This window comes from Delphinapterus leucas, chromosome 13 (assembly GCF_059928025.1).
Source record: "Delphinapterus leucas isolate spDelLeu-1000000601 "Yukka" chromosome 13, BTC_Dleu_Yukka2, whole genome shotgun sequence".
Taxonomy (NCBI): Eukaryota; Metazoa; Chordata; class Mammalia; order Artiodactyla; family Monodontidae; genus Delphinapterus; species Delphinapterus leucas.
Genome location: NC_143141.1, coordinates 48,070,865 through 48,097,401, shown reverse-complemented (window position 1 = coordinate 48,097,401; position 26,537 = coordinate 48,070,865). Strand labels below are relative to the sequence as shown.

Sequence of the window (26,537 nt, the reverse complement as noted above, 5' to 3'; positions counted from 1 at the left end):
GTGTACATCAGCCTAACATAGGTTATTCATCTTCTTTTGACATTGGGTGGTGTTCTAAATTGACGGTTACCAAAACTAAGTTAGAGTACAGGTCTTAATAAATCATATGACTATCTCCTTTCCTCTTTAACATATAATAAAAGCTCCTTAACATAATTCTAATTTTGTTCTCAACAAAAACCTCTCTAATAATAGCAAACTTAACTCTTAAAGTAATCCGTTTCTTTGCCCTTTGCTTTTGGTGCCTTATTTTTTTTTTTTTTGAAAAGTAATCATGTATTTGTTAAATCGTTCCAGCCTGAGCCCTTTAGTCCACCTTCCCATGACAGACACTATTAGATTTTTTGTATATCCTCCCAGAAAATTATACTGAGGGAGTAAAAATGTGAGTGTAATCTTTTCTTTTCTTTACCTTATTCTTTTGAATGGCTGCAGAGTACTCCCTGTATGTGTTTATAAGCTATACAATAGAAGTGGGGTTACTGAGTCAAAGGGTGTGTGAATTTACATTTGTTATAGTGTCAAACTGTCTTCCACAGTGTGTAGCATTTTATACTTTTACCAGCAGTATATGAGGGTACCTGCTATTCTATATTCTTGTTAATTTTTGTCAAATCTTTTGACCTTTGCCATCTGAATGATAAAGATGGCAGCTTATTGTTTTTAACTTGATTTCTGTTTGAGTGAAATTGAACTTTTTTTCATGTTTTTAAACCATTTATTTCTTTTTCTGTGAACTGCCTATTCATGGCCTTCAACCATTTTTTTACGTGGTTGTTAGTCTTTTTCTTATTGATTTGTAAGAGCTCTTTTAATATGGACAGATCTTTGTTAAATATATAGAATATTATGGTAAATAAAATATAAATACGAAATGTAATATAAAATATTATTTTCTAGTTTGTTGACTTTATTGTAATTTTTTTTTTCCTGTAGAGGATTTTATATGCAATCATGGTTCCTGGATTTTACTTAGAAAGTTTGTTTTTTTTTTCTGGCTGTGCCCCGTGGCTTGTGGGATCTTAGCTTCCTGACCAGGTATTGAACCCCAGGCCACTGTAGTGAAAGCACTGAGTCCTAACCACTGGACTTCGGGGGAATTCCCTAGAAAGGTTTTCTCTGTTCAAGATTTTCATAAAATCTTCCTTGTTTAATTAAAAAAAAAAAAGTTTAAAGTTTTGATCACTTGGAACTTATTTGGTGGTATAAAGGAGTGTGACAGAGACCTCATTTCATATTCTCTAAGCAATCTCACATATGCCCAGTTTTAACTGTCACCTACAACGATGACTTACAAATCTATCCCTTCTGCCTAGTTCTCTTTGCTAAACCCTGGATCTGTATAGCCCATCTGCCTATTGGACATCTCCAGCTAAATGTCCCCAACACATCTTAAATATATATATACAATTATATTCAAAATTTAATCACCCCCAATAAATCCCTTCTCTCCTGCATTCCCTGTCTTGGTTGAAAGCAATAAGACACTCATACTAGAATCAACACGTCTTTCCTCATTTCCTATACACTATCAAGTCACAAAGATCTGATTAGTTTATCCTCTAAATTAAAAAAAAAATTGTCCTGGATTCTGAAATATCCATTTCGACTCCTTTATTCCAAGTCCACATTATTTATTGCCCTGGCAACAGTTTCCCTGTCCAGTTTTTTAGATTTTAGTAACCCCACCCGCACCCCAGCTCCTGTTCTCTCCCACCACATCCCCTAGGGCTCTCATGTAAGCTAGGAAAAACTACCCCCAAAAGAAAAAAAGCAGATTCGCATCATGCCACTCTTCTCCATAAAATCCTTCAAATTCCCTATTACCTGCTTCCAGGAATTTTTTAAGTTCTGTGGTCAAAAAAGTTTGGGAAATAGTACATATCCTGCTCCTAGAGATTCAATATTCACGTTAACATATTTAAGTTTATTTAAACCATATTAAACACACTTGCTTAACCCTGTGCAAACCTACTTTAGAACACATTTTTTTTCCATAGTATACAATAATCAACATCCTGTTGTACTCTATTTTATGGAATACCGAGTTGGGAGATACTAGCTTTAAAAGTTCAAACTCCTTAATGTAATACTGATCTTTGAAATCTGGTCCCAGTTTATTACATCATCACTTCTTTCAAATACATTTCAGGAACACACTATACTGTTTTATAACTTTGCGTATGTTGTTCCTTTCACATGAAATACGGGCCCTGCTGATAATATGCCTGGTCAACAACCACTCAACCTTTAAACCCAGATGAAATGTCGCTGTCTCTATGAAGCCAATTATGTTCAACTTAGTTCTTCATCCATATTGTACATATTTGTATTATCTCTTTGATATGTTAGTATCTTTATCTTTGTTTTTGTTCCTGTAAATTTTTTAAAAACTGGGTACCATTTGTATCCCTGGAGCATAGACAGTGTCTGATGTAGGACATGGCAAGCACTCGTGTTTGAATCAAATACCATTTGTTGGCTCTTCTCACAGAATTTGACATTTATTCTTGTCAAATTTTTTTGCTATTTGGCTCCATATTTTTTTATCTTGTCAACATTTTTTTTTAGAGATTAAAAACTGTCATTTAACATATCAGTCACATACTCCTTTTTATCAGTATCCTTTTCATTGGAAGGCCAGTGTCCTTAGTCAAGTCAATAACAAAAAACATTGAAGGGGACAGGGTTTAGGATGGAGCAGCTTCAAGTATTCTACTTGAGACCCCTCTCCAACCTACCCATCAGATTATCCAGTCCTGGCTGCTCATCCTTCAACCAGTTATAAATGGTATACTTATTACCCGTTCTCAATTTCTGCATCATTTACTGCCAAGGTCATTAACTGCCAAGGTGAACTCTAGACACACTGCACAAGCAGCACCCTCCCTCTCTACTCTAAACCTAGTAATATTTTCAAAAACAGAAAATGAGTTTACTATGGCATGACTTATTTTAAATGAGTCTCTTCTGGTTCCTTTCTTAAAATACTTATACACTGTTCTTTTACCATTTAAGAGTCTTGCCAAGGGTCACTGTCAAGTTCACTGGGTTATACTTTACAGGAAATACATTTCTTATTTTTCAAAGTAAGAATTCTTTGTGTCGTTGGTATACTAATCTCCATGATTTCTCCAGTACTGCCAAATTGGTTCAGTTATCTTATGATGAAGTTCTCATCATTACTTAGGATGGGTTTTTGTCTAGACCTAACGATCTGAATTCATTTAAAGCAGTTAAAGACTCTCTTATGATCTTTTATTTAATCTTTCAGTTCAGCTTTTTCAGGATTTGTTCTGTGTTTTCCAATATGAGATTATAAGAGTGATGAATGCAACCTCCATGAGGACGGGAACTTTGTTTTGTTTACCACTGTGTCCCAAGAGCTTAGATCAGTGCTTGGCACAGAGGTAGCATACAATAAAGATTTGTTGAATGAATGCATGAAGGTGAAAATAGAAATGGTATTTTACCAGCTACCTTAAATATCAGATTATGTTTTCCTTCCACTGAACACAACTAGAAAAGTGCCTTTAATTGGCTTTAGCTTTTTTGCTTTGGCTTAAGTTTTAATCTTTTTAGAAATGGTATTATACATTTATACCATTCTTTCATTTCATCCTTGGTTATGTTATCCTTTCTATCCTTCCGTTTTTCTGTACTGTAAATGTATGAACTTATAGGGAACTCTTTGTGTGGCCTCTTGAGTGTCTTTAGTTTCCTTTTCTCTTCTTGAATAGCATCATTGGTGACTGGCAGATACTGTTTTCAGAGTCTCTTAACATGTTGCCTCTTTCCCTTTTGGTGTTTCAGATCCAGAGATTATACTGAATCACTTGCAGTCTTCCTTCTTATCCTGAAGTTCTGTGTACTCTTCTGTGAGTGGCATTGTTCTTTTCAGGGCTTGCATAAATCAACTGAAAGACTACATAGTTACTTTCATTTATGGGTCCTAATACTCCTGCTTGCTAATCCAAACTTCCTTAGTGAATGGAATCAATTGCAGAGCTCTCAGAAAGCCTGCGGGGTCCCCAAGTAAATAATTTCAGTGTATTGCTTTTAGCCAAGAATAAGAGTTCCAGCAGATACCTGTATAGTTGAAGCTGTACTGTGTAACTATCTTCCTTCTGGCCAGGTTTGGTAATCTGTAATCTGACTTCTTCAAGTCTTACTAAAATTCAATTTAAAAAAATCCTATATTTTATACTAATCAAGTATATGTATATAAATAAGCTTTGGTAGTTTTGAGTCATAACTCTTTTACCTGCATCCATTAAAGCTAAACTTCCACCACATGCAGATGCCATAGAAGATGATCCTATACAAAGAAAGAAATAAAAATACTTGCTTTAATACTGATTTTTGTTAAATGTAGAATATTGCTACTACTGGTTATTTACAAATACTCATTTATAATTTAAATTTATAATTTAAATATTCAATATTCTTTCCTTCCTTCTTAAAGTATTTAAGGCAACCTTTCCTAAACCACAAACTGCAGAGCTGCACAGTCCAATATGATAGCCATTAGCAACATGTGGCCACTAAATTTAAATTATTTGAAATAAATTCAGTCCCTCAGCTGGACAGCACAGAGAGGGAGAATTTCTGTCACTACATAAAGTTCTACTGGACAGCAGTGCTAGAGATTCTGATTCTAAGAAACCTACCAGAAAAAACAGCATGCCTCTTCTGTTGCTTAATCAGAAGGCAGTTAAAGATACAGGGCTATAGCTCTCTCACTGGACCATAAGCTATAGCCTAGTCACACCCAGTAGAGAACAGAAAGTCTCTAGTTTAAATTCTGACCTTTGGTGTTTTTTAAAAAATATCTATGAACATCTGATCTATGTCTGCTACATGTTTGAGGACCACATGCTCTTTCTGCCTTTAATGATTATATCACCTTTCCTTGATCTGTGGACTGATTTTTAATTTAAATTTGACTTTTTGGGAATTCCCTGGCATTCCAGAGATTAGGACTCTGTGCTGTCTCACTGCCAAGGGCCTGGGATCAATCCCTGGTTGGGGAACTAAAATCCCACAAGCCGCACAGCCCTGCCAGAAAAAAAAAAAAAAAAAAGAATTTCCTTTGAAACAAAAAAATAAATTTGACCTTTTAGCCCAGTCTCTCTCTGTGATATCTACTTATATCTGTGATATATGACAGGTATTCCCTGCTTAATGGCTCACTATATATTTTTCCCTTCCTCTCTCCAAGCTGGCCTTGCTCTGTGGCTTGTTTATAAAAATAAAACAAATAACCCAAACTGGATCTATTGTAAAAGACACATAAAGAGAAATATTTGTTTTATATTATATTGTTTTCAAAAGAGCTCATTAGTGAAGAACAGAGATTCAGATAAGTATATGATTAAACACATTTTTCTCTTGCAGTGGGTTGGGTACTGTAGTAATAAATGTAATATAACATTATTTATGAAAAGCTAAAACTATAACAGGGAGTCTGTTCTTTTTGACTAGGAAAAATATATTTCAAAACCATACCATTTGACTCTAGTACTTCAGATGTGACTCTTATGGTGAAAGGAAAATCTTTAGGAATAACAGGATACAAAGCTCTCTCAGCAAGCGCACCTAAATCAGAATAGAAAATAATAAGCAAAAAAAATATGCTAAGTCTCTGTAAGAATACCATGTACATATACAGATTTGTACTTACCGTGCCCAAGTTCTCTTCTATTTACACCAGTGACTTTGCCAATTTCATTAGTTGCGTAGGGAGGAAACTTAAAAACAAAAACCACGTACATATACAAAGGACATGGAAAGATATCCCATATATATAATAAGTTACAAAACAGTAGAATCTCATTTTTGTTAATAAAAAAAAGTACATTCATATACACACAGAAAATGTCTGGACATCTAAAACATATACCAAATTGCTAAAAGTAGCTATTTCTAGTGTTTATGTGACCTGCGGTGGGAAATGGATGGTTATGGGGATTTACACCACAAATTTCTATAATGTTTAAATTGCTAACATTAACAAAATACTTTACTTTTGTAATACAAGAAATGTACGTATTTTTAAAAAATGCACATTGAGGAAACAGATCTTTTTCAATAAGGGTTTTACCTTAGCCAGGGGTTGCAAACCATTTTATTTGATCAATATATCGTCTTAAAAGAATGTGAACTAGTTGCAGTCATTTAAAAAATTGAGAAATTTCCCATAAAATCTGGAGTGTTTTTAAAAAGGAGAGATGGAACATGAATCTGATACAGCCTCTGGATCTAGCAGTCAATTTGCAGGAGACAGAAACAGAGAGGAATGTGCTGAACTGCACCATGAGTGCAATCAGCAGCACCCAGACTGTGGGGAGCACTACAGGTCAGATGGCTCTGCGGCCTCAACAGGGAGACTGTGAAGAAAAGAATGTGATAGAGGAGAGACCTACAGATTAAAAGAGACAAAGAGATACCAAATTTTAAAAAAATGGACCAGACTACACTATAGTACCTAGGGATGTGCAATAAAAATCCAAGGAAGTGATTACTATAAAACTTAGGAGAGTAGTTATTTTCAGGGGAAGAATGGTATTAAGACTGGGATGAAAAACATGGAGGAGCTTCTGGGGTGACTGGTAACATTCTATACTGTGACTTGGGTGGTGGTTACAAGGGTGTCTGCCTTATAAAAACCCATTAAGTCATCCTTTGTTTTATATGGTTTTCAGTATCTGTATTTTATGATAAAAAGGTTTTTAAAAAATGGGACAATACAGCAATAACAGCCCATATCTTTCTCCTGCCCCCGCCCTCACCTCTTTCCCTAATAATCAGCTAGAGCTGCATTTTTCACAGGTGCCCTTTTTTAAAGATTGCCATGTGCTCTTCAGCTCTTGACAAAGGATGTGCCTTATCAATTACTGTTCCTCTGTGGCTTCTGTAGCATGTTTATATCCAAAACAGGATACTGGGACTTAAAACCTGTGAGAATCTCCAGGTTTATCGATATTTTTTTTACATGAAATGTTCTCTATTAACTATAGCAGATTCAACAAAACTGAGATGTTGGGATTCTGGGCAATCAACAATGGCCACTCAAAAGACCTGCTATGTTACACTAGCCTCCCAGCATGTATGCTTCAAATACTAAAACTAAAGTGCTATATGGTTGTGTTGTATCTGGTCCCTTAGGATTACTTTTGAATAAAGTCAATCCCAAACTCAATTATATGTAATGATTTCATATAAAGTAGTTTAACATTAAATACCTCAGTTCTTTTACTACTAATCAAATGAGTAAAAATATGAACATTTAAATGAACTAAAAGGAGATGGTGATTTGTCAGTTGAGGTATTTGAAAAGCCCCACTTGTCTGAAACACATGTGAACAGTTACAACTCTTTCTTGACCAATACAGTACTCTCTACTATACTTTAACTTTTATGTATGACTCAGACAGAAAGCTGTTGGTTGGAAAGGTACTACCTGTCTCTCTAAATCCCTTCTGTAAGCAATAAAGTAACAGTGATAGACATATGATAAAACTAGCATAGTAAAATGTTAATGGTAGAACCTAGGTAGTAGATCTACTGATATCTACTGTAAAATTCTTTCAACTTTGCTGTATTCTGGAAATCTTTCATAATATAATATTGGGGAAAAATTCATCTTACCTCATAGTGAAGCATGAAATTTTTATCTTTTATCCCACTGCAAACAAAAAGCATAATATTAAAAAAAAAATCACACAGATACAGGTTTATTCAATAAACAACTAAAAAAGATGTAAGGGAGATTTAAGAAACAATTGGTTATTAAGGAGAGTTGGTCTGAAATTGAATACCAGAAGAATTAGAAGGATGAATGTCAGAAACAGTATTTTTTTCTGGGGCTTCTGAATGAATCCTACACAGATTTAAGAAAACAATTTTGCTTAAAATAAAGCACTTAGATATCCAGATTTGAATACTAAGACAACAGATGCATTTTAAAGCATTAATACATAGTGAGAATCCTAAATATAAACACATTACTTAAATCTCAGAGTTATGATCTTCCTCCCAGTCAAACATGTGAAATGGAGATCAGTAACTGAAATGATATAGCTGAGAGCAATCAGGAGATCTGACAAGCAAAGATTTTTTTTCAGGGTTTGAAAAGAGAACTGTTATGACTGAATCTAGAATAATGGGGAGATAAGCATGAGAAGGAACAAAATTTCTGGAAGGAGGAAACCAGATTTATTTTTAACTGAGGAAAAGACAAGCATATACAGGTTCTTGGCACAAACAGTGTCCCCTTTGAGTGGGATTACAAAAGGCACCTCTCGTACAGAGGATTTAGAAAGTCCTGGGCTAGGGCTGAATCTGCACAACCATAAATTACAGCCTTGGGGAAAGAAATTTAAAAACCAGACACCTTCAGAAGACTAAAGGAATCATAGGTTTAGGGGCTAGAGAGGAGGCGAGGGATCATTAGCCCAGTACCTGCACTTTATAAGATGAGGAAACCAAAGACCAGCGTGGTTCAGTGATGTGTATGCCCTTATAGACTTAGGACTAGAACACAGAGAGGTATGCTGGCCAAACCCAGTGCACACTCTTATGAAGCTGTGTTGCCTCCTAGAAGGAGTCAAAATGAAGAAGGATAGGGCAACCACGTTTTGGTCTAGATGGGAATTTAAAATACAAAAGTTTAAGAGCTCCCCCACCACAAAGAATTATGATTATGATGAACATACAAGTCTTATACATACAGCTGTTATTTTTATTAGGTACATGAAAAACAATTAGTGATGCTATCCTGAAGATACTGGGGATCCTTAATAAAGGAAAGGGAAGCAACCCTGTTAGGCACTGAGGAAGATCTGTGGCTGTGAGTTTCAGAACTCTGATGCATAAATGCTGGTGGGGACTGTAATATAGATTCTCATCATCTAAAATTGATCAACGTGATTTTACTGCTGACTTTTTAGGAACAGTGGAGGAAAACCAAGTATTTTTTTTTTTAACACAAATTCAAATGTGCTTTGGGATTAGATAAGGTTTTTTCTTTTAACAACTTCCAGATTCTTTTTGGGAACTGGGATTCTTGCTCATTATTTATTTGCTCTGTTGTTTACAGTATTCAACAGAAAAACCTATCCATTCAAGATTACCCAGGAAATCTGTCCAGAGGAATGGTTTTAGAGATAATAAACTAAATGTACCCATATTAAAAAGAATTAAATGCTTTACCAAAACTTGTTCTAACAAATGAGTTAGGAGACAAATACAGCACAAAAAAACCCTTGAAATCACTATTATGTAAATAGAAAAATGAAGTACAGAGATACAGGTTTTAAGAATAATAATATACCACATGAATTATATATTGTAACATCATAACCCAAAAACATAACTTACTTTATAGCTGTTATAATTCGGTCTGATTTAATGCTGGATTCTAATGAATCAAATGTAACAGTACATAGCACCTAAAAAAGAAGAAATAAAATTCCTCAGGCTTACAACTACTGAGCCTGCGCGTCTGGAGCCTGTGCTCCGCAACAAGAGAGGCTGTGATAGTGAGAGGCCTGCGCACCACGATGAAGAGTGGCCCCCGCTTGCCACAACTAGAGAAAGCCCTCGCACAGAAACAAAGACCCAACACAGCAAAAATAAATAAACTCCTACCCCCAACATCTTCTTTAAAAAAAAACAAAAATTCCTCAGGCTTTAATTTACTAACAACGAAGATGAAAACTAAAAACATTTGAAGAACCCACTTAGCTTTTAAAGAAATGAGATAAGTACATTCTATTCAAAGCTTGCCAAAGTACAGTAAACATTTATTCATTCCATAAACATTAGAAATTATATTACTTACACATTATAAATATTATGTGTAAATCTCAATAATCCAGAAATCTAATATCACATAGACTACATATGTAAAGCACTAAGGAGTGCTGGGGGAGGAGGACAGGAAGAGGAATATTTTAAAACCTGACCCTAAAGGAATCCTCAATAAAGGTTCAGCCAATAAAATGATAACTGCTTAAAATTGGGGGAAAAAAAAAATAAGGTTAATCTAAGAAGACTGTAGGGACATAACATAATCCAGAGACTCTACAATGTATCATTCACAACATCCAGGATACAACCTACAAGAAAAAAAAAAACAGAAAATGGGGCCCATTCTCAAGAGAAAAGAAAATGAATAGAGACTGACCCTGAGCTGATTCAGATGTTGGATTAACAGACAAGGATTTTCAATAGCTATCATAATTATATTCAAGGACATAAAAAAGAACCAATAGAAATTCTAGAACTGAAAAATAAATCATAATGGAAAGAAGATGGCAAGAGTCAGTGAACATGAAGATGGATTAGAAGAAATTGCCCACTCTACAGAACGAGGGAGGGAAAAAAGAACATAGCCCCCAGGACCTGTGGGACAATATCAAAAGGACTAAATATATGTACTTGCAACCCCAGAATGAGAGAAAAGAGAGAATAAGATAGAAAAAAAATTTGAAGAAATTACAGCTGAAATTTCTCAAGTTTGATGAAAGATACAAATTTATAGGTTTAAAGCTCAAGAAACTCTTAGTAGGACAAATAAAAGAGAACCACACTTTTCATAGTCATACTGCTGAAACCAAAGACAGAAAATCTTGAAAGCACCCAGTTGAAAACAAAAAATAACATACAGGGAACAATGATTTGAATGAGCCCTGATTTCTCATCAGAAAAAAAAGGAGAACAAAAAACCGTAGACCATTTCTTTAAGTTCTGAAAGAAGAAAGCATCAACCCAGAATCTATATTCTGGCAAAAGATTCTTTGTAAAAAGATAAAGACATTTTCAGATAAATGAAAAATAAGAATTTGTTATCAGAACATCCATAGGACAATACTAAATGAAGTCCTGTCAGATTGAAGCAAAATAATACTAAATGGAAACTTAGATATTCAGGAAGAAATAAAAAAGCATCAGAAATGGTAAATATGTGGGTCAATATAAAAGACTATCTTTTCCCTCTTCTTTAAGTATGTAACTGTTTAAAATAAAAGTTATAATGTTGCCTTGTGGAGTTACAACACATGTAGATGTAACTCATAAGACAACTACAGTATAAAGGATGGAAGGAGGGGCAAATGGACCTTAGTGGTTGCAAACTTTACTCATTTTGTGTGAAGTGAAAAAAATTAACTGTAAACAGGCTGTGAAAAGAATGTATACTGTATTCTCTGTAGTAACCAGTGTAAAATAACACAGAGGTATAGCTAAAAAGCAAACAGACAAATTCAAATGGAGATCTAAAAAATATTCAATTAATCTAAAAAGGCAGAAAGAATAGAAAAACAAAACACAGAGGGGCTAAACAAAAACAAATAATAAAATGACAGACTAAACTCAAAAAATTAAATCAAACATTAATGGACTAAACACTCTAGTTAAAAGACAGATTGTCAGAAGGGCTAACAAAAGTATACAAAATTTAATAGTTATTTTTTAAAATTTTTATTAAAAGCCATAAAAGAAAACCCAAATCAAAGGAGCAGTAGACTATATTTACTGTAAAGACTGTGATTGAAATTGTAAAAATATCATGTTTTACTCATTCCGTAAATTTAGTGCAAAAACAATCTAAATCGTATTGGATAGAAAGATTTTTTTCAGAACTTGATGTGATACTAAAATTTAAATGAAAGAACAAATGTAACAGAAGAGCTAAGACAATTTGGGGTGGGAAGAGAAGGAAGAATAAAAAGGGATTTGCCCCTCAGATTTTAAAATATATCCCAAAACTATAATAATTAAAACAGTCTGACACTGGCCCAGGTTAACTCACAGAACAATGGAAGAGAGTATAGTTCAAACATGTACTTATAAACTTTGAATATGATAAGGTAACATTACAAATCAATGGGAAAAAAATGAATTTTTAGTAAACAGTGTTGCAAAATTGGCTCACTCTGGAGAGTTCTACTTAATACCTTGTATAGGAATAAACTCCAAGATAGATTAATAGTCTAAATTTAATAGCTAAAACTAGAAAGTTAATAGAAGAAGTAGGTGCATAATTTTGTGACTTTGGGGTAAGGGAGGATTTCTTTAAGAAGACCTCAAAAGTAAAGATTTCGGGTTCACTGTAGACATATACAGGCATACCTCATTTTACTGCACTTCACTTTATTGTGTTTAACTTTTTAATTATTTGCAGATAATGCCTTTTTTACAAATTGAAGGTTTGTGGCAACCTTGTGTCAAGCAGGTCTATCAGCACCGTTTTTCCAACAGCATTTCCTCATTTTGTGTCTTTGTGTCACATTGTGATAATTCTCAAAATTTTCAAAACCTCACCAGCAAAAAGATTATGACTTGCTGAAGGTTCAGATGATGGTTAGCATTTTTTAGCAATAAAGTATTTTTAAATTAAGGTTTGTCCATTGTTTTCTTAGATGTAATGTTATTGCCCACTTAATAGACTACAGTATAGTATAAAACATAAATTTTATATGCACTGGGAAATCAAAAAATTTGTGTGATTTGCTTTATTGTGATATTCACTTTATTGCAGTGGTTTGGAACTGAACTTGTAGTCTCTCCAAGGTATGCTTATAGTAGGCTACCACAAGCAAAGTTAAAAGACATATGGCAAAGAGGGAGATGATACATACAAATTATGTTTACTGAAAAGGATTAATATTTAAAACACATAAGAACTCAGTGAAAAACAGCAGGAAGGGCTTCCCTGGTGGCGCAGTGGTTGAGAGTCTGCCTGCCGATGCAGGGGACACGGGTTCGTGCCCCAGTCCGGGAAGATCCCACATGCTGTGGAGCGGCTGGGCCCGTGAGCCATGGCCGCTGAGCCTGCGCGTCTGGAGCCTGTGCTCCACAACGGGAGAGGCCACAACAGTGAGAGGCCCACGTACAGGAAAAAAAAAAAAACAGCAGGAAAAAGACAGTAAACCATATTAAAAACAGAAAAAAAAAATTGGTCAAAGGATATGAGCAGATAATTCACAAAAGAGCAAACCTTAACTAGGGCTACCACTCTGCTCAACTCTAGGGACACTATCTTTGTGAAAAGAGTGCCCTGGAGGTATGCAGCCCCCCAGGGTATGGTTTATACAGTTATCATGTTAATTGGCTAGAGATGTTCATTCCTCATCAGGAAACACAAATGAAAGCAATGACACACCACTTTGTACCCATTAGATGGGCAAACTTAGTGATTAACATAATTAAAATAAAGCATAATACCATACATGAAACAATGCATACACATATATGTTAAATATAAGGGAATAGGTAAAGGAAAAGAATAGGACTAAGGTTCAGGCTAAATGGAGAAAAAAAGTGAGGGCCTGGCCATAGACCAACAATGCCAATATGTCATAAACTGAGGAGTATGAGTGACTTAATTTTGTGTACTTAAGATTAAAAGAAAAATGTAATAAAAATACCAGATAATTCTAGAAAATGCAAACTAATTTACAGTGACAAAAGCAGATCAGTAGTTGCCTAAGGAAAGGGAGGGAAGCAGGAAGAAGAGACTATAGAAAGGCATGAGGAAACTCTTGGGGACGACTGATATGTTCATTATCTTGACTGTTAAACATTTTTTAAAAATCAAAGTACTCTGAATAGATAATATATTCCATATGCTAAAAACCTACATAATGTACTTCTATTAGAACTAATTAAGCAATCCTGTATTGGCAAATAATTGTAGCTTTTTACATATATTACCTGTGTTTGTCCCCTTTGAAATAATGATGATCCATGAAGAATTTTAAACATATCTACCTCACAATTTATATTCCTAAGTGAAGTCAAATCTCGACCATCACACCTACAGTAATAAAGGAAATAATTAAGAAAAGCGGTGTTGGAAGTCAGAAAAATCACACATTATCTTTTGAATCCTACCAGGAAGTTCTCAACTTGAACTGCATGTCATAACTGCCTGTAGAACTTTAAAAAAATAATATAGATACCTGGGCCCCATCTTAAGTCCCACTGAATCAGAATTTCAAGGGTTGTGACCCATACACTTATATTGTTAAAAAGCTTTGCAGGTAATTCTAACATGCAGTCACAGCTGTGAAGCAATGCTCTATACGAGGCCCACAGAGAGATGAACACATCTACCCAATGCACACACTCTTCAACAGGTATCCATTTATAAAATAAACATTATATAATTCTTTCCTGTTACTTGAAAAAAAAAGTCTCTTGCTTTGAGCAATTTGCCACTTTTGAGGAAACCTGCCTTCAATTCCATCAAAAAAGGATGTTTACCTTTTGTATTCATTCAAAATAATACTTCTAAAAACATCCTTTGCAGCAACATTGAAGGATTCTATTATTTCATAGGAATCAACTTCTGGAAATTTTTCTATAGAAGAAAAGACAAACCAAAACAAAGATTTTCTCTTTCTGGAAGATAAGATTTCTCTTAAGTTCACAATATCAAATAAATTAACTATGGAAGTAAGCCAAGGGAGTTGACTCTGAACATTTAGTCCTCAAAGTAGATAAATTAAATGTTTTTAAGTAGGAGAGACACAAGATTATGCCTCAAATGCACTGTTAATGGGAACTTAGTTTGCTTTCTACCAGAACAATAGTGCTTTGAAATCAGCTTTCTATTACATTGTTATCTGACAAATCTAGCCCACCATATCATGAGAAGGTTTAACTGATAGAGCAGCCTCCTTAACTGTTTTGCCTTAGGATCTTTTTATCTTGGTCCACAAATAGAGGAATAATTTTTTTTTATATTTTACAAATCCCTACCGACTAGTTTTTAGTTAACATTTATCAAGTTCTTTCATAACCCAGGTAATTTACATGTTTTTTTTAAATGCCTTTAATCTTTATAGGAATTTATGAAGTAAATTCTATTACTATTATCCCCATTCTACAGAAGAAAAAAACAGGCCTAAAGAGGAGGAGTAAATTGCCTGAGATCACTCAGGTAGTAACTGACAGCTGTAACCTGAATACAGATTTGTCGGCCTAGGCTTATGCTTTTAAATGTTCAGCTACTTTATCTTACCAATTGATTTATGCCAAATTTTAAGCACTGTTCTCTTAAGCAACTGGTTTATTAAATATAACTTTAAAGTAACCAGAACACAAGAAGTGGCCACAGAGAGATATATTAAGAATTGTGTCTTCATCAGGCAAGAATAATTTTAAATATTATATTTTAATATGAATTTTTATGCTTTAACTGAGTTGCACTTGGAGACGAAAATAATTAGTAACAAAACATTTAAAATATCCTATGAACCCAGAGGGTCATGAAGGTATTCTATTATGTATTAAGACAAACACAAAATCACTTTTCTTTTTAAATAAGGCAACAGGTGTTATACAGCTTCTCTCTCTTTTTTTTTTATGATTAGCTCTTTTATTGTAAATTGTTTAAGAAATTATTTCCCAGGTCAAAGTTATAAAGATATTAACCTGTATTCTGTACTAAATGCTTCAAAGTTTTTTTTTTCAAAGTTTTTTTTTTATTCAAACAAAGTCACAAAAATTATAATCATCGTCATCAGTTCACTCAGTCCCATGTAATTTTTTTTTCATCTTGATCTTTTGTTAGCACTTTTATGAATTCATCAGTTTTCCATTAGAGTTCTGAAAATGCTTATTCATTCAGTTCAACAACTTCTAATTCTTAATAGGATGAAATATAGTGAGAAAAGACCAAACTTTTTCAATGGCAATTATAGGTAATGGCCTTAATATCAAGGCTAGCAGCAGATTTTTGTCTTAAAATAAGATACTCAGGTGAAAGAATATTTGTCTGTTAGCAGAAAAATTAACGAGAACTATATGTCATGCCTGGTACACATTCAGTTTGTGATTGATATTAAAACAATCAAATCCTTTGTTTAATAATTTTTAGAGAGCAAGATTCTCTAAAATCTAAATTTTACAATTCCACATGTTAATAATAACATCAGTTAACACTTACTGAACACTTGCTATGTGCCAGGCGCAGATGTAAGTGACTTATTCATTCAATCCCCACAAACCATGTATTATTAGTATTGCAGTTTTACAAATTAAGAACAAGAATTTTAAAGAATATCTTTTAGATTTTCATGACAGGATACAACGATACCCATTTTGGAGTATGAGAGTTTGATCCAGAAAAGGTCAGGAATACCTCACATTCAGCATTTATTGGTGCCCACTCTATGTCAGGTGCAGTTCTTACCCATTTATAGAGGTCAATTTAACAGTAACCTTGGGATGTATCATTATTTTAAGTTTACCAAAGATAAAACTAAGGAGTAATGAGAATAACCAATTTGTTCAAGGTCTCACAACTGAAACTTTAAAATCTATTATTTCCTTTAAATATTTTTTAAACTAAAAAAAAAAAAATTACCTTTTAGTTGTTCCTCTGTATCTAATCTAATCTTGTTAACGGCTTCATCTCTGGAAATCTAAAAGAAAGTTGAGGTTCAGTTATTATATTTAACATTTCTATTTTTTTAATTATTATACAATTAACACATTGTAATAGTAATCAGATTTCTCTCTCATGGTAACATTCTTTAAAATATTGAAACTGGTTATTGATTTGTAGGGAATATTACCTGTTTAATTCATTTAAATATATTTCCACACTTCCCTAAAAGTTTTCCCTAAAACTTCCTTCCCAACAAAAGGAGAATGGAGAAGCAAACAGCTAGGCTTTTATTTAGCTTTCTGTTTAGAGATTTTTCATAAAAATAGGACAAATATTCATAAACAAAACTGTGTAAGCTATGACAAAAAAGAATTCCCAGAACAATTACATAAACAAAATTCAGGTATACCTACTTTATCATTCAGGTATACCTACTTTATCATGTTCATGATCTGTAAAAACCGCGTAGAGTTTTTCCATGGCGAGTCTATTTTAAGCACAAAATAAATGTCAGCATATTTGGAGACACTAGGCAGTGTCTATTATAAACAAAACTGAAATATTTAATAATAAGCTAAAATATTTAACATTTCATAAAGAATTAAAAATATGTATTTATTGCTCTATAACACTGCTAATCTGTTTACTATTTATAATATGATACGAAACACAAATTTCTTTCTCCTCACATCTTAAGGGAATCACACACATGCCCCCCCTTCTTCATTGTTCAATTAATTTCACCTTAGATTTTTCTCTTTCTCTCTGCTCAGTCTCTCTCATATGACCAGTTGTTTTTTCCTGTTCTACGTGTTTTGGCTGTTATTGCAGGCAACGCTTTTGTTGGGGACAGTGTATATAACTCTTTAATCTCTGAGTAATGGCTGTGAGACTCATACTAATGGAAATATTAACTTTTTCAATTTATTTCAAATAAAGTGAAATAATTTTCTGGTCATTCATTCATAATTTACTGAGTGCTTATGTGCAGGCACTATTATAAGGACTGGGCATATAGTGGTGATTGTATTTCTTTTCAAGAACCTCAACAGTTTCCTTAGATATTCAAATATCTTATGCTTTATATACTCTTTTTCCTTGACACAGAGAGATATGAGGATGATCTGAATCTTCACCAGTAAGCTCACTCTCCCCTTTCCTTTGAGATTCAAACTTAGGCCCTTCAAGAGGGATGTGGGTTTATCCTTTTTAAAGCATTAGACTGGTATTTATGGCAATGACTCTTAAAATAGAAGGGTGCTATTTAAGAAGTAATGCATGGACAATGCTTCCGTGAGAAGTTTTTTCTGAGAGGAAATTAAATCTGGTGACACTTTCATATTTTCTTTTGTACAGATGTTCTTACTTATGAGCGTGTTTCACAATCTCTGGCAAAGGAACAAATAACTTCTGAGGTGTCCTCTTGGTAACACCAATTTCTTTTACCAACTGCTGGATGCCCTGAATTATTTGTTGTGTATATTTTACTCCCACTTTGATAGCATGGCAAAAGTCCTGCTGTAAAATATTCTCTGCAGAGGCTTCCAACATGACTAAAAAAAAAAAGAAAGAACAAAAAGCACTGCCATTGAACCTTTTACCAATACAGCATTTTCAAATACCATGACATGACATAAATACTACAGATGAATTTTATTAATCCTTTTTGATTTCTTTCCTCAGAATCAACATAATTCCAAAATATAAACAGTAGTAAATGAATAAAGAAACCTTGATATTTGAAGTGGTTTATATTCTTCATAAATTTAATGAGATTTCTCATAAAAAATGAAATGGAAAATAAACTACGCACACAATTTTTTTATAACAGCTTTATAAGATATAATTCAAATACCATAAAATTCCATCTTTTAAATGTGTACAATTGCATCTTTTTTTAAAATGTATTTAAAATGAAATTTTATAATATCAGCACAATAGGTGGCCAATAAATGTTTCCTGTTTAACAATATTTGATGTGACTTCCCACTTAATTTGGTCATTGTCACATTGTCTAATTCTTGCACAGGTAGGGAAATCTTTGTAGTGATACTGTTTCAAGTAAGCCAACTAGAGAACCCTACCTACTACCATAAAAAGGTTGTTTTTATAGTTCTGTAACAGTAAAACTCCTGTGTAAAGCAGGGAATCTCCAAAGTAAGGCTTCTAGCATGGTACCTAGCTAAAATCTACTATTCAGCTTTGGCTTTGGTTTCTACAAGGCTGAATAGACTCCTGCCAACTTGTGTGCCATTTCTGGCATTCCTCAACTTGTCCAAAGTCAAAGATCATGTAATACATAGTTGCCATCATAACTAATATGTTTAACCACATAATGTTGTCATTAAGATTTATTATTGCCTAAAAAGTCACTTCTAAGGCTTCTAGGCATAATGGAGAATGAAAAAAAATCTACTTATATGCTTCATATGTTGGAATTCCATCAGTCAATTGAAGCAGACCTGTGAAAGTGTAACAAAAGATATAACACTTGTGTCATTGGTGTCCTGGAAAGAGAGGAGAAAGATGGCAGGGCTGAAAAGTACTGGGAAAAAAAAATAGCTGGAAACTCCCCAAATTTGGCAGAGACATAAACCTGCATATTCAAGAAGCTGAATAAACCCTACATAGGATGACCCAAAGAAAGACACATCATAATTAAACTTCTGATAACCAAAGACAAAGAAAAAAATCTTGAAACCAGCCAGAGAAAAATGACCATACCCATATGGGAAAAGCAAACAACAGATTTATCATCAGAAACCATGGAGGCCAGAAGGAAGAGGCATAATATTTTTCAGGTGCTGAAAGAAAAGAACTGTCATCCCAGAATCCTATACCCAGTGAAGATATTTAGGAATGAAGGAGAAATCAAGACTCTTAGATGAAGGAGAAAGAAGAAAATGTGTCACCCTAAAATGGCTAAGGAAAGTTCTCTAAACAGAAAGCAAACAATAAAGGAAGAAACCATGTTAAGAACATGTTAAGCAGAAATACTGGTAAGTACAATATACTTTCCTTCTCCGGAATTTTCTAAACTGATGGTTGAAGCAAAAGCAAAAACTGTGACACTTCCCTATTGTGGTTCTAAATGTAGATAAACATAAACGAATATACATGGGGGAGGGTAAAGGGAGGTAAGGTTTCAGTTCTTCACTTGAGGCATGAAGATGCTTCCTCTGATACCATGATATGGAGATGGTTATATCCTTTTTCTTATCTGTATTCCCATGACCTCTCACTTTCACAGAATTAAATTGGAAATTTAAAAACATGCATTTAGAGCTTCCCTGGTGGCATAGTGGTTAAGAATCTGCCTGCCAATGCAGGGGACATGGGTTTAAGCCTTGGTCCGGGAAGATCCCACATGCTGCGGAGCAACTAAGCCTGTGCACCACAACTACTGAGCCTGCGCTCTAGAGCCCATGAATCACAATTACTGAACCCATGTGCCACAACTACTGTAGCCCGCGCACCTAGAGCCCATCCTCTGCAACAAGAGAAGCCACCGCAATGAGAAGCCTGCACACCTCAACAAAGAGTAGCTCCCGCTTGCCGCAACGAGAGAAAGCCCGTGAGCAGCAACAAAGACCCAACACAGCCATAAATAAATAAATAAAATAAACAAATTTTTAAAAAATTTAAAAAAAAACCATGCCTTTTAAAAATATTTATTTATTTATTTGGCTGCAACCAGGTCTTAGTTGTGGTATGTGTGATCTTTTCTAGTTGCGGCACATGGGATCTTTTTTTTTAAGTTGCAGCACACAGGATCTTCATTGCAGTGTGCGGGATCTTTGTTGCGGCATGCATGCAGGATCTAGTTCCCTGACCACGGATTGAACCCCGGACCCTGCACTGGGAGCGCAGAGCTCCAGCCACTTGGACCACCAGGGAAGTCCCAAACATGCATTTATTTAATGTATGTAAATTATACCTCAGTAAAGTCATTTAAAGAAGAGAATATGGCAAAGAAAATGAATATTACTCAGACTTTGTTTTCAATTAAATTTCAAAGCAATTCATTTTTCTTTTCTTTTATTTTATTTTTTGGCTGCATTGGGTCTTCCTTGGTGTGCGTGGGTTTTTCTGTAGTTGCAGCGAGAGGGGGCTACTCTGGTACATGGGCCTCTCATTGCGGTGGCTTCTCTTGTTGCGGAGCATGGGCTCTAGGCATGCGGGCTTCAGTAGTTGTGGCTAGCAAGGTCTAGAGCACAGGCTCAGTAATTGTGGCGCATGGGCTTAGCTGCTCTGTGGCATGTGGGAACTTCCGGGACCAGGTCTCGAACCCATGTCCCCTGCATCGGCAGGCAGACTCTCAACCACTGCGCCACCAGGCAAGCCCTAAATATTTTAATAATGAAATGGTAGCAATTACTTTTTTGTATTTTTGTATCCCAGAAGTTCCATGATGATGATATTTGACTTGGACCCAATATTAACTTTAACACATGAACATGGAGTCAAATGTATATTTGGTATACCTTGACAAAAGTACAGAGTACTGGCTGAAAATAGTGATGCGGAAGTCATAAAATGGATGCTGGTAACTTCTGAAACCAGTCTCCTTACAGGTTGGTTCTGAATCACGTTCAGCCTCCTTATAATTACTCAAGACTACCCTGTGATGGTTTAAGCAGTTTCTGGTTTCATTCTTCCATCTAGAGAGGAACAGTTGAGAACAGCCAGCTGGAAGGCTGTCTATCGGGTTTCTGTGGCATGCCACAGATACAGTAAAGATCCTTAGTTCATTCCTCCAATATCTATTTAAAATTAGAGGGGTTCAAATTCTAAGGCAGATAGAAGCTATATGACCATTTAGAAGCAAGTTTATTTTGTGTCTTAATGGTAATAGCAGGTATTGACTGTTCGCTTACTAGGTACTAGGTACTATGCCGGGTACTTTACAAACCTTGATTCTAATCATAAAGGCCCTGTAAAGAAGCCAAATCGATTTACTAATTGGAATTAAATGAACATTGTAACTTTCAGCAAAAAAAATTTCAGATGGAGACCAAGTGAACTTCAAATAGTAAACCAATACTCTGCTCAAGGCCCTTTCTGAGATGCTCAAATATGATGTAGGGGTCATTCGTTATTCAGAGCCTCCCCATATCTTTGGAATCCTCTCTATATTTCAATAGTTCCCCACCTTCTCAAGGTAGAATCCAAAAACCATTTCCTTGCCTCCCTTGTAGTCATGGATGCAGATGTGTCACACTTCTGTCCAATAAGATGTAAGTGGAAACTGCTATGTGGGGACTTCTGGGAAAGTTCTTTAAAAGGCAGGCTGACTTACTCAGAGGGCACACTCCTTTTTCTATTCCCCTTTTTCTTTTTTCTTCCTCCTGCCTATAAGTTAGAAAAGTTGGCCAGAGCTCTGGTAGTCTGTTCATAAGTATGAAGATGTGGGCCACACCCTGAGGATAGCAGAGTAGAAAGCTAAAAATAAATCTAGATTTCTTAAGACATTATGGAGCTGCTGTAATTGTCCTGGACTTATTACCTCTGAATTTTTGTTACTTGAGAGAAAAATAAGTTCCTATCTTGTTTAAGCCTTGTTATTTAGTTTAACCACACAATCCCTAACTAACATGTAGACAATACACAACTCCTGTTTCATGTGTTTTGTCTATCATATATATTGATAATACCTAATTCTAACTTATTACTAACACTCCAAAAGAAGAAGCTGGAAATGAGGTGTTTCACACATTAATTGTACAGAAAAAGAACTAAAAGTTTAATAGTTTACATTTCATCAAAATGTTCCCACATTAAAAGATCCATTGTCAAAAAGTTCCAGACATCACATGTCACATAGTAGAATAAACTGCTAAGAGACCTTAATTAATTTGTCCATGGTTAACTGCGGCAGATGCTGGGTTTCAAACCAAGGTCATTTGGACTGTTAAAGCCCATTCTTCTTCAACAGAACCAGCCCCTGATTTTCATTCATGCAATTATGACATTTTAGTTAGAAGGAGTGAAGGTGGCCCATGGTCAGAGCATTTCTTCTACTTTATTACTAGTTTTCCACCTACTGGAAATATGATACCTCTTTCTCAGAGGACAATAAACAGACTTAGAATGACTGCATTAGCCAAATTAACATATTTAAATGAATGAAACAATTAATTTACTACCATAGTTGGAACTTCAAATTTTAGACTAGCTTATCTGTCTAAAAATAATTACTAGAATTACCTTGATAATGACTTTTGTATATTTCAATTAGAGTGGTATAACAGTCTATAATTTTAGGTATTATCTGATATGAAGCAAGAGCGCTACCAAAATAGGGCAGCAATAAAACAAAAATCTTTATGGCTAATTAACAAAGCACACATACAAAAAAAGAGTTTAAATGCATTTTTAAGAAGCCAGAACTTTTAAGTAAAATCCAGAATAAATCTACCACTTAAACTACTTACCAATCTGACTTTTAGGTGCTCCAGTAACCACTAAATTTAAAGTACTGGAAGACATTTCTTTTCGTGTTGGGTTAACAACACATTCTCCATCAATCATTCCTATTCGTACTGCCCCTAAAACATATTAAAATATTGGCAACTGTTTAATAAAAACTCAGTTTTCAAGACATCCTAGTGACAGCTTCAATCCCTATCTTCAATTGTGACCACAGTAAAATCCATATTTCTATCATGGTATTTAAGGCTCACAGATTATACTACCTCACCCTGCCTCTGGCCTTACTCAGTTGCTCAAGTACACCATTTCTTCTACATCTCTGTGATTATGCTCATGTTCTTCTCCTGGTCTAGAATGTACTTTCTCTAAGGCAAGTGCTTACAATCTGATCCTACTAAAGTTCAGCTTAAATGTCAATAACTCTGAGGAGCTCTCCTTGACAGCCTGACCTCACAAGACTAAACCCGCCCTTCTCTATCATTTTCTTAGCACTCTGACTATACTTTTATAATATTGTTTATAAATATCAATAATTATTTGTCTGTTTCACTTATGCTGAAACCAAGCACTGTCTCATTCATCTTGTACTGCTGATGCCTAGTCTGCCTTAGTTCCTTTGGTGCTTAGCTCAGTATCTGGCATTTAGGACAGTCAATAATTATTTACTTGATGAATCATTTGTATATTGCATGATTACAACTTATAAGAGCTGTAAATTACAAACATGTTTGTATTATCCTGAAAGAGTATGTACTCTGACAATTTCCCAGTCCAAAATAAGAGAAAGTCCTCTAACAGAAGAGGCAATAAAGAAGTCACAGTATCTAAAAACAAAATAATCTTTAACACCATAACATACTGCTATAAGAAACAAAACCCAAAGCAAAGATAAAAATATCTCAAAATGCTGAAAGGACTCTTCTTAGAATATCATTTAATTCAACTGCCTAAGAAATAATAATTCAGAGCCAATAAATGTATGCCCTTGCTATAGCATGCTTACTCTTATTTCTTGAAGCAAATATAATGTTTCTTATTTTCAAAACCTAACTTACCAATAGGTCCATTCCAAGGAATATCTGATAATGAGAGAGCTACAGAAGCTTTAAGGAAAAAGGAAAAAAATAGGAGCTGAAATAAAAATACTTCATCGCTTAAAAAAAAAAACAACAGTAATAATTTGAATCTTTATTTTTATACTTACCACCATTAATTGCTAGGACATCAGGTTCATTAACACCATCTACTGCTAACAGATTACAAAGGATCTGGTGCAAGGGAAAAAATTCAAAGCACTTAAAAAAAAAATCTGCTTGATTTGGGAGAATTATCATTTCGATTAACATCTTGTCCTAAAATATAGGAGCACTATATGGTTAAAAGTAGGGCCTTTGTAGTCAAACCCCTTAATTCTGGTTATCATTTAACTACATGCTTGACCATTGACAAATTACTTAAATTAAGCCTCAAAAAGTTTCCTTATCTTTAAAAGGGAAAAATAACAGCATCTTCCTAAACAGTTCTTAGGAAAATTATAGGAAATATTGTGCGTAAAGCATTTATAATACTGAGCATGTTGAAAGTATTCAGTAAATGTTAGCTATGTTAGTAAATGTTACATAAAAATATTGTCTTCTGTTTGCTAAGCATAGACAAATAAATTACACTGTAATAATATGCCTATGTCATGTACTTAGGAAAATAACTTCTTGAGGCAGTGACATCCTTGCAAAGGGATATTTGCAAGGCATATTTATTTTTCTCAAATACATAAAATAGTTACTTAAAGTATATGGGTCATTATTCTGAAAGAAAGTAATATTCACAAAGTATTAAAATATAAGAAAGTAGAGGTTTAGAGGACCCAGTGATAAAAACAGGTAATAAAGATTAGTTGTGTCAACTGTCCTAGTCTGTTACTAATATGACCTTCAAGACCCAGCCTGAACTGTCCCCACCCACCGCCATCACTCTAACCTTTCTTCAGATTTACCAACTTCTTTCCTGCCTTAGGGCTTCTGTGCTTCCCATTCCATCTTCCTACACTCCTACATTGGCTAATTCCTACTCGTAATTCAGGTATCAGCTCAAACTGACACCAAATAAATGTTAGCTTTTAAAAATTATTGTTTTTAAAAAAACTTAATGTGAAATGTAACAGGATCACCAAAAATTCTTATTTTGTACTGTTTATAATGTTTAGCCTAGGAAGTATTAAATAGAGATTCAGTAAGTCATTTTTGATTGACCTGGAAACAAATAAACCTAAAACAGAACCTACCTGTGTATCATAAAAGTAGCCTGCTGGAAAGAGAGGTCTTATTGAACGATCTGCCAAAAGCAAAAAAAGAAAAGACATTAAATAGTTACTGACAGAAGTTGCTTCACAGTTTAAAACTTTTCCCTCATTAAACAAGCTAAAAAATAATATAACTAGCCATTCAATAAAACAATAATAACAAAAACAAAACCCTTGGACTAATTTACTGACAGGGTCACAGATAAATGTTAATATACATAATGCCCTAAAGATGAAAAACTAGCAGGGCAAGAGCACCCAAGTGTAAAATTGGGGAGCAGCTTTTCATTCTGGTTCCACAGGCATCAGAATTCATTGCTTATTTGTTATTTATTTATATAAGCAGAGGAAAGAGACTTAACCAACAGTAGACCAAAAGAAAATCCTTCCTTGGTTTTCTGTGTCTGATGAATGCATATAAATATAAAGTAGAAATTTTGGGTAGAAGAGCTATAGACTACAAATGATCCTCAATATTTAAGGATGTCGAAGATTTGACAGGTTATAAACATATTTCAGTAGTCGATGAATATAATGCTTTCAGGAATTACCATGTTGAACATAAAAATGGAAAATACTCAGGATAGGTTCAACAGAGTAGAGGCGTGGGCCACACAATTTACGTGATTAATAGAGATTCATTCTTTTAGTCAACGAATATTTATTGAATGCCTATTTTGTGCTGGGCAGTATGCCAGGTATAGGGGATTCAGTATTAAACAAACAAAAAGTTTTTTCTCTCATGGAGCCCACATGTGAGTGAGGGGATACAGAAAGTAAATAATCTTAGGCAGTGTTAATGTAGTGAAAGAAAATTTGAGAGATACTGTAGAATACAGATGGAAGAAAAGAGATACTAACACAGGCTTATCAGAGAGGGTTAATGCCTCTATCTTAATATCTTACCTATTACTCGACTTGTAAGAATTTCTTTATCAGAAGATCCAATCTCTCTTCTAAGATAGTTTGTGGGAATTCTACCTGCTGCAGCAGCCTTCTGTCTATAGTCAACCTGAAGCAGCAATGAAAATGCAGTTCATTCGACTGCTTTTTGTAGTAGCAAACTATTCCCCAAGAATTTCTATATAGGTACAATTCTCCTGAGGTTGCAACAGCATATTCCAGACTACAAGTGGAGAACATTTTGTTTACTTTTAGTGTTTTGTATCTCTTAGGGAAAGGAGAGCTGATAGAAATGTTTCAGCAAATGGATTTTTAAAAAGCCTTCCACTTAGTCAGATGACTGTGTAGCGTCCCTACTTCCCACAGTAGCTTATCCTGGTCAAGTTCAACATTGCCTTTTTTGTATTACCTCTCTTAGATATAACTGCATTCCCCTTTTCATAATAAAAGAAGCCATAAAATACTAATGAGCTCTTTAGTCTTCACCAAACATATACTTGC

General features: G+C 34.5%; 1 protein-coding gene and 1 long non-coding RNA gene across 3 annotated transcripts in view; one reads left to right on the top strand and one right to left on the bottom strand.

Annotated features, from left to right (window-relative positions):
• LOC111186515 (uncharacterized) overlaps positions 1-26,537 on the top strand; it is a 224,629-nt gene that overhangs the window by 18,529 nt on the left and 179,563 nt on the right. The window lies entirely within an intron of this gene.
• PNPT1 (polyribonucleotide nucleotidyltransferase 1) overlaps positions 1-26,537 on the bottom strand; it is a 39,844-nt gene that overhangs the window by 7,450 nt on the left and 5,857 nt on the right. The window contains exons 4-18 of the mRNA XM_022597225.3: positions 26,040-26,145; positions 25,116-25,165; positions 24,039-24,102; positions 23,890-23,937; positions 22,837-22,950; positions 17,769-17,955; positions 16,838-16,889; positions 16,379-16,436; positions 14,272-14,368; positions 13,720-13,822; positions 9,382-9,452; positions 7,651-7,687; positions 5,684-5,750; positions 5,509-5,598; positions 4,265-4,318 (exon numbers count right to left, since the gene is read on the bottom strand). Of these exons, the coding sequence (XP_022452933.1) occupies positions 4,265-4,318; positions 5,509-5,598; positions 5,684-5,750; positions 7,651-7,687; positions 9,382-9,452; positions 13,720-13,822; positions 14,272-14,368; positions 16,379-16,436; positions 16,838-16,889; positions 17,769-17,955; positions 22,837-22,950; positions 23,890-23,937; positions 24,039-24,102; positions 25,116-25,165; positions 26,040-26,145 (1,198 nt within the window). The remainder of the gene's footprint in view (positions 1-4,264; positions 4,319-5,508; positions 5,599-5,683; positions 5,751-7,650; positions 7,688-9,381; positions 9,453-13,719; positions 13,823-14,271; positions 14,369-16,378; positions 16,437-16,837; positions 16,890-17,768; positions 17,956-22,836; positions 22,951-23,889; positions 23,938-24,038; positions 24,103-25,115; positions 25,166-26,039; positions 26,146-26,537) is intronic.